At 65.6% G+C, this 8,068-nt stretch overlaps 2 protein-coding genes across 5 annotated transcripts in view; one reads left to right on the top strand and one right to left on the bottom strand.

Annotated features, from left to right (window-relative positions):
• SLC52A3 (solute carrier family 52 member 3) overlaps positions 1-1,104 on the bottom strand; it is a 3,788-nt gene extending 2,684 nt beyond the window's left edge. Inside the window, exons 1-2 of one of the 3 annotated variants that reach the window (XM_021416780.1) lie at positions 648-1,104; positions 110-336 (exon numbers count right to left, since the gene is read on the bottom strand). The gene's annotated coding sequence lies outside the window, so the exon portion shown is untranslated. The remainder of the gene's footprint in view (positions 1-109; positions 337-647) is intronic. The other 2 variants (XM_021416781.1, XM_021416782.1) reach the window with 2 other exon arrangements.
• FAM110A (family with sequence similarity 110 member A) lies at positions 2,962-7,688 on the top strand. Of its 2 annotated transcripts, none has more exons than XM_021416784.1 (2): positions 2,962-4,211; positions 5,973-7,688. In XM_021416784.1, exon 2 carries the CDS (start codon positions 6,006-6,008, stop codon positions 6,990-6,992), a length of 987 nt encoding a protein of 328 aa, XP_021272459.1. In that variant the 5' UTR covers positions 2,962-4,211; positions 5,973-6,005; the 3' UTR covers positions 6,993-7,688. The 2 variants fall into 2 exon arrangements, with proteins under 2 accessions (XP_021272459.1, XP_021272458.1); XM_021416783.1 differs by lacking the exon at positions 2,962-4,211 and adding an exon at positions 4,218-5,078.

The raw sequence follows: 8,068 nt of genomic DNA, 5'->3' as shown, positions 1-8,068 counted from the left end.
TAACGGAGCAGAAGCGGGGGGGGGAGAATGGGAAAAAGCAAAACCACGATCCCGTTCCGAGCGGAGCCCCGGGTGACCGCCGGGGCCACCTCCCCTTGGGGGAACTCACGGCGCTCGGGGGCACGGGCAGCGAGCAGCACGCGGCGCGGCGAGTCCTGGCTGCCGGCGCGGTGACGTCAGCCGGCCACGTGATCGCCTCCGGATGCTGATGGGTGGCAGCGTGCGGAGCGGAGCGGAGGGTGCTGCTCCCGGCAGGCCGAGCTCCCCCGGGGCGGGGGAAGGAGGAAGCGGTGGGACGAGGGGACGCGACCGCCTGCTCTGCTGCTCGGCGGTGGGCTTGGGGGGGCAGAGGGAGCAGCTCTGATCGCAGCCATCCCACTGTGATCCCGTTCTACAAGGAACAGCTGGAGGGGCTCAGGGACCCCCCCCCCCCACCTCTTCCCTCCCCTCTCCAGCACACCCAGGTCCCCGGTTTTGGCAGCAGCACGGCCCGCTCTCCCGCTCCCCCCCCTCCTCAACCAAGCCCCAGGTGCTGGCTGGGACCACAACGCTCCCAACTCAGCCCTAGTGGACAACGTGCACCTGTGCCCCCTCCCTCTCTGTCCCTGCCACCCAAGGACAGCCCAGCCCCTGGCGTCCCCACCTACCAGCAGAGCCAGCCCCAGCGTGCCGCTGCTTGGCTGCGATGCCAGGTGCTCTCTGCAGTCTGTTGCTGAACCTGCACCGCCCTGGCTTGGCCGGGTGCCGGCAGTTATTCCTGGCTGTGACACGGACTTTGCCCTTGTCCCCAGCAGAGCTGCGTTCCACCTATTTCAGGCTGCACCTTGTGGATGCAAATGACACCGTGCAGCGCTGTCTGGGATGGATGGCTGCCGGGCCGCGGGCTGAGCTGAGTGGCTTGGGAACAAGGGCCGGGATGTGGCTGTCCCTGCAGGTGTGCATCGCGCACAAATGCTCCTGTAGCCCTGCTCACCCAGCGCAGGGTGCATGGCGGCTGTGGGACGTGACCAGGCGCCCAGCCACGCCTTGAGCCGGCGGATGTGATGCATGCACCCCTCGGGAGCTGGCAGGGGCTGCGGGGGACAGAGCCAGCTGGGCCTCGTGGCGGCACAGCCTGGCACAGGCTCGTCCCAGCACCCAGCTCCCCCCTCGGCGGCTCTTCCCCCAGCACCCACTGGGTGTCGCTGGGAGAGCGGGCTGCGGTGCGCAGCCTCCTGCAATGCCCTGCCCGTCCCCTATTGCCCTGCCTGTGCCCTGCACCTCTGAGCTCCGCAGCCAGCCCATGCACCTGGAGCAGTGGTGTCCCCGCTGTCCCCAGATGGGCTATGGGGCGGGTGCTCACGCTTTGGGGTGTGTTGGGGTTCTGCATCTGTGTGCCCTGTGTTGCTAGGAGTCACCAGGCACCGGGGGCTGATACAGCTGAGCCCCCTGCTCCCCACGGGGATGGGGGCAACAAGGGGACAGCGACTGTGCCTCGTTCATCCTGCAGCACAAAGGAGCCTGAACCCAGGACTAATTGGCTGCGGCACAGGGGCCGGGGGGCACAAAGGGGGTGATGGGCATGGGACCGAGCATGGCTGCACACTTCTCACCCCAACCCGGCTAACGCGTGCCGCCTGCCGTGCCGGGGGGAGGCTGCCCCTCACCCCATGCTGCACCGCACGGCAGCTGAGCCCCGGCCCCTCTGCACCCCGGCAGATGCGAGAAAAAGGCCCCGAGGCAGATGGTAACATTTGGTCACCGAGCGGTCCCCAGCCATGGGACTGCGCTGGGACTGGGCAAGCGACAGGCCCACCAGGAGCTCCCCCCGTGTCCCCAAATGCAAGGCCATGTCCAGCATGGGTGAGGATGCAGCAGGGCCTCTTGACTGGAGAGAAGCAGCCAATGAGAGTGGGGCTCCATCCCTGATTCCCCAGGCCCTTCTCATGCTGGGGATCCCCAGGAAGGGGTGCAACCCACTAGTGGGACCCCAGTTTTCCCAGCAGAGGGGGCCCAGTTGTGCAGGTTGTGCCTCCTCACCGGGGAGCCCAGCCAGAAAGCAGGGACCAACAGTGGGTCGCTGCCAAGGCCCCTTCCTCCCCTTCCTTTCTCCTCCTCCTCGCAGCTCCCCATCTCCATTTGCATATCATTTCCATGTGAATGGAGCAGGTCAAGTTGAAAGTTGAAAGCTGGCGCGGGGCGCCTGGGGAAGGGGCCTCTGCCAGAGGTGAGAGCCCAACAAAAGGGGCCGCATCCCCAGGGCACTGCGCTCGCATGGCTGCGGCCACGGCCCTGGCCCCAGCGCAGCCGCCCCGTCACCATCTGCGGGTCCGAGCGCAGCCGCCACTGCTCAGACAAAGCACTCACACCCGGCACATCCCCATCTGTCAGATCCCCTGCACCCGGGCACAGTGCAGCTCTGGCCCTGAGCTTGGCTTCTGTCTGCAAGGATGTGCTCAGAAGGATGTGCATGGCGGGATGGGCATGGGCAGCATCCAGCCGATGGGCATGAAGTGAGGCTGTGCGCATGAGAGCCCTCCTCACTCGGCCTTATGGTCCCTAGGGAGCTCCCTGTGCCCCAGAACAGCCACTCAGCATCCAGGAAACTGAGGCAGAGAGCGGGCGGTGGTTTGTCTGGGTCAGGGCATAGGCATTTCTCAGCTCCAAAGCTATCTGCAGCTTTGTCTGGGTGAGCGGTGGTGATTGAAGCCCGGAATTAGCACTCACCAAAATGAGCATGGTAGCAGGAGGAAGGTCTTATGGAAGCTGCCAGCGCTGGGGAGGGCCAAGGTGAGCCAACACCTCTGGGCTGGACCTTGTGCCATGGAGCTGCAGCCCTGTGGGGTGATGCCAGGCACACACAGCCCTCTCCACCCAACACTTACAGGGAGGATTTGGCCTCTGAGCTCTTTTGTTGGTTTTTTTTTTTTTTTTTTTTTTTTTTTTTTTTTTTTTTTTTGCACGTTCATAGCTGCATTTCACTCCTGGGGGGTCCTGGAAGCTGCACGTGCAGGGAGCCAGCCCCGAGCACCCGTGGGAGGTGAGCACAGAGCCAGCCCCGGCGCCCATCCACCCCAGGGCTGCGGGACGGGTGCTGAACCGGGTGCTCAGGGCGTGCTCCTGCATTGGGCTGCCCTCCCCAAAACCATCCCGGGGTGCTCCCGGGGAGGGCGAGGCTGCAACGCCCTGCTGAGTGCAGGCAGCTGGCATGTCCGGGCAGCTCTAGCCGCCTGCCTGCAGCCTGCACCGATCCCCTGCCATGGGGGTACACAGCCTGGCCACCCTCAGCGGGCAGATGCCCACGGCTCTGTGTCACCAGGCAGCATTTTTCCATCTGAAGCCATCATGTAGGTGCACCTTCCTCTGGAAGCATCACACGAGTGCAGGGCGGCTCCGAGTTGGGGCCGGTTGTTTTCCCAGCTTCACCCAGCCCCCCCACCAGCTCCTTGTCTCGCTTCCAAGAACAGTTTGAAAAATGCGCTGCTATCCCTGAGCTCTGACTGTGTGTGCTGTGTTTGCCCCTGTCCTGGGAGCTGGGCTGTGTGCAGGCAGCAGCCTCACTCGGTGACTTTGCTCTGCTCCGTCACCTCACCCTGTGCCATTGGTTGGGCCGCTTTGTTTTAAGCACAGGAGCGTTTTGGGCTTTGGGACTGCGGGATGCTTGGGTCTGACGGTGACATGGGGCTGGTGGGTGTGCAAGGGACCTGTCCCCTTGGGAAGGCTTTGGGGAGGCTCTGCTCCCTGTCCTGCTGAGGGCAGGGGATGGCCAAGGGTGTTCTGGCAGTGCACAGTGCTCCAGTTGTGCCACCACAGCAGTGCTTTTCCATCCCTGCTGACCGAACTGTGGGTACATCCACGCTGCCCGACCGGCACTGCCGGCTGAGCTCAGACCCGCACCAGGACGTCACCTGCCATGGCCACGCAGCCACAATTAAAGCGCAGCCTGGCGTGGAGGAATGCCCTGTGCCTCTGCGCACACGCTGGCAAGGAGAGGTGTTTTCGATCCCATCTGAGTGCTGGGCTGCCTCGGAGGGCGTCTTCACCCAGCGGTGACTCAGACGGAGCCGCAAGCCGCCCTGCTCAGACCTGCTCCAGCACCCTGCAGCTGCTGCACTGCAGGGAGCAGGGGAGGCAGAGGGCACGGGGCCACCGGGACGCTCCGGGACGAGCACCGGGAGCAGCGACACAGCAGCTGTGCTGGGCCAGGGAGGCTCCTGCAGCACAGGGCAGAGGTGAGTAGGTGGCAGAAGTGGTCCTGGGTCACCATGGCCGGGCATGGCAGGCTGGGTGCCAGCCACGGTGCCTGGATCACTGTGCTCAACTTGTGTCAGGTGATAATGTCACTTTGCTTTCAGGGCTGTGGGAGGACGGCTCAGTGCTGGTTGGGGCGGCCATGCCAGGCTGGCGGCTCTCTATCCATAGGAATGCAGAGCAGCAGGTTGTGCCCGGCCAGGCTGTCCTAGGAGTCCAGCCAGCACTGCTGGCTGCTGGGGGGCTCTGCCCCCCCATCTCTGTGCCCAGCAGATTCTCTCTAGGGAAGCCTCCCCATGCACGGCACAGTGTACAGGGTGGCTGCTGGCAGGGTGCTGCGCTCCGGCAGTGCACAGCACTGCTAGATGCCCCCCACGCCACTGGAAAGCACCAGCAGCCGGGTGAGTCAGGTCCTCGTGTCCACTCTCCATCAGGACTGGGTGACGCAGGCCCTTGGGGAAGCTGATGGTGATTTCCCACATTGGAGGCTGCAGCACTGCTTGCCCCTGAGCACCTTCCCTCCATGCTTCATTGCCCCTGAGCACAGAGCATGGCCGCAGCGGGGGGGCCCTGCTTTCCCCATCCTTGGCCGGCGGGGACAGCGGTGCCCTGCACTGCCCTGTTCCCAGCTCGCCGCCCGCAGCCGATGCCATGTTGTGGGCTGTACCCAGGAAGTTGAGCAAGCAGGTGAGCAGCCGCAGGAGACGGCAGCTCGCTGGGTGGGAGGAAGCAGGGCTGTGTTGTGCCCACCGGTGGGTACCCTTGTCCCCTAAGCTGGGCAGCGTGTGGCGGGGTTGGCTGCGCTGGGCAGCTGTAGTGACCCCTGTGCTGGAGCATCGCCTGGTCAGGTGGGTGGCACAGCCCCAAAATGGGGGGGGAAAGGGGCCTGGGGGGCTTCCCAAAGCAGCTCTGGAGAGGTTAGTGGGTGCCAGCCCCTGGCTGCTGGTGGCACTTGAGGGACACGGGGCCGCTTTGAGCCCCTCTGTAGGCGGGCTGCTGCCGCTGCGCGACCGTTGGGGCGGGCGGGTGCTTGCTGTGCTTGGCAGAGCCCCAAGGGCGCGGGGTTCCTGGCTGCTGGAGCACGCGGGCTGGGGAAGCATGGCTGAGAACCCCCTGGTGCTTTCCGGGGGCCCACAGTGGGAGATGTGAGTGCAGGAGCAATGGTATGCTGTGCCCTGCTGCCCTACCCCAAATGGCAGGGGACCACAGGGGCAGGCAGGCAGGCCACTTGCACGTTGGCATTCTCCTTTTTTCTCTGCAAAGGAGATGGGTGGGGGTGCGCTGCAGGGGGGAAACCGCTCAGCCTGCAAAGGGGCTGAGCACCAGGGGGGCTGCAGGAAGCAGGGCCCCATGTCCCAGCGCGGAGGGCTGGTGGGTGAATGGGGCTGGCGGAGCCCCCCACGCATCCCGGGCAGCGGGCATCACTGTGAAGCTGCAGCCCTTCCCGGGGCTCCCCTCACCCCAGTGTCGGGGTGCCCTCCCCGCGGCTCCATTGGCCGTGGTGCCGTTTGAAGTAGGCTTGCACCGCGGATTGGCCGCGCTTCGGTTCGGGGACGCAGCCGGAGGCGTGGTTCCTGCCTTGAAATAGGAAGCTCGGCGCAGCCGGCACAGGCAGCGCGGCACCGCACGCCCCGCGCAGCGCTCGGCCCTTTGTCCGCCTGCCTGCGGGGACGGGGTGCGGGCAGGGGGTTGTCCCCGCCGCCCCCTGCCACCGCCCCTCATTGCGGTCCCCTCCCCCGCAGCCTGCGGCGCGTGGCCCCGCTGCCGCCCGCACGATGCCGGTCGAGACGCTGCACGCCGGCGATGCCATGAAGGGGGTGGCGGCGATGACCCCCTTCACCTCGGCCATGCCCATCCGCATCCTCAACAAGGGACCCGAGTATTTCCGACGGCGAACTGAGCCGGCTGCACGGAAACCCAGCGCCGTGGAGAGGTTGGAGGCCGACAAGGCCAAGTACGTGAAGAGCCAGCAGGTCGCCAGCACCCGGCAGGAGCCGGTGAAGCCGCCGCTGCTCAAGCAGCCGCTCTTGGTGCCGAGCGCGCGCCGCGCCATGCTCACCCCCAGCCGCAAGACGACGCCGGGACCGCGCTCAGCCGGCAGGGCCAAGACCTCGCTCAACCTGGAGATCCTCAACCACCTCATCAACGGCTGCGACAGCCCCAAAGCCGAGAGCCCGCGAGGCGGGGAGCGGCACGGCGCAGCGGAGGTGCTGAGCGCCGGGGGGGTCGGCAAAGCGCCGGGGAGCCCCGCTGCTCCCAAACCCCCCGGGAGCGTGGCGGTGCGCAGGGTGGACGTGCGGCCCTGCGGGGCTCTGCCTCCCGCTGTGCAGGGGATACGGGTGCCGTCGTCGCCTTCCCCGTGCAGACCGCCCGCGGCGCCGGCTCTGAGCTCACCCAACCGCCCCGAGAGCGCCCGCCGGCAAACCCTGCTGCACCGCTCCAAGTCGGACCTGAGCGACCGCTTCTCGCGGGCCACCGCCGACCTGGAGCGCTTCTTCAACTACTGCGGCCTCGACCCCGAGGAGGTGCGGGACATGGGGACCGAGCACTTTGCCCGCGCCAGCTCCGACATCGTGTCCGTCAAGTTTCACAGCGTTAGCACGGCCAGCTCGGAGGGCGGGCGCTCCCCTCGCAGCGCGGCCACGCCGGAGGGCCGCCCGGCCGAGCGCATGCCTTACGGCATCTCGGTGGTGGAGCGCAACGCCCGCGTCATCAAGTGGCTGTACGGGCTGCGCCAGGCCCAGCAGGTCTCCAACGTGTAGCCAGTCTGCTCGGCTGCGCGCAGTGCTGATGCCGGCTGGGGAGGAAGCACTGTCCCATGCCTCCCAGGAGGGCAGCGGGGCCACCCCGGACCCCTGAACTGAGCCCTCCGTGCCTCGCTCCCCATCCCTCTGTGCTGCAGCTGCAGAGCGTGGATGCCGTGCGTCCTCCTGGGGAGCGCTTGTCTTCCTGATGGACTCAGCTCTGCAGGACCCCCACCAGCACCCTGGTACCTCTGAGCCCGTGGAGTGCGGGTGACGCAGTGGCGTGCTGCTGCCCAGGCTGCAGGTGCACGGTACCTTCCTTCAGGGTCCCAGCTCGGGGGTCTGCGTTGGCACTGGAGTCCCCTCTTAGTGGCCAGGGGGTGAGGTGCTTTGCCCCTGCAGTTTCAGCGGTGGGAACAGAATCCTGGTGGTCCCCATTGGAGCACTGAGTGTCCTGGAGGGTTTGGGTGCTCTGCGGTGAGGCCAAACCCAAGCTCCCCTTGGAGAAGCCTGAGTCTGTGTATGTGTGTGTGCGTGTGTTTGTATCTCTCTTTTTGTATGCCAGTGAGAAAGCCCTGGGCACGATGTGCCCTATTATTTATGAAGAAGGTTCTATCAGTATCTTCCTATTGTTTTTCCTGACGTGTCATCTGTAAAAAAAAAAAAAAAAGTGACAGTAATGCAGTCAGTTTTATTAAATTTCAGTGCTTTGGATGTTGTGTGTGTTGCTGTCTTCAGATGTGGTGGGGGATGAGCTGGGGCAGGCCCCCGAGGTGCCTGTGCAAAGATCCTCTTCCCTGCGAAACTCTCCCGGTGCCGTCAACACGAGGGGCATTGCATCCCAATGGGTGCTGCAGAGCATGGGTGCCGTGCCATGCAGTGTTGTGCTATGATGTGCTGTGCCGTGCCGTGCCATATGGTGCCGTGCTGTGCCAGCGCAGGGCCCGGCAGATGCAGCAAGAGGAGTGTTTGCTCCTGGCAGGTCCCGGCAGAGCCCAGCTGCGGGATTCCCCTCTGCACCTCCCCAGCGCCGTGCCAAGCATGCAGCCCTGCCGGGCTCTGCTCCGCGCCCACTCCAGCAAAGCACCCCAGAG

This window comes from Numida meleagris, chromosome 19, assembly GCF_002078875.1.
Source record: "Numida meleagris isolate 19003 breed g44 Domestic line chromosome 19, NumMel1.0, whole genome shotgun sequence".
Classification (NCBI taxonomy): Eukaryota; Metazoa; Chordata; class Aves; order Galliformes; family Numididae; genus Numida; species Numida meleagris.
The sequence above is the reverse complement of the archived record's forward strand: the minus strand, read 5'-3'. Positions and strand labels throughout refer to the sequence as shown.

Bases quoted from the DNA above. Each gene is read 5' to 3' on its own strand.
- FAM110A (XM_021416784.1), top strand. From the start codon at position 6,006: ATGCCGGTCGAGACGCTGCACGCCGGCGATGCCATGAAGGGGGTGGCG.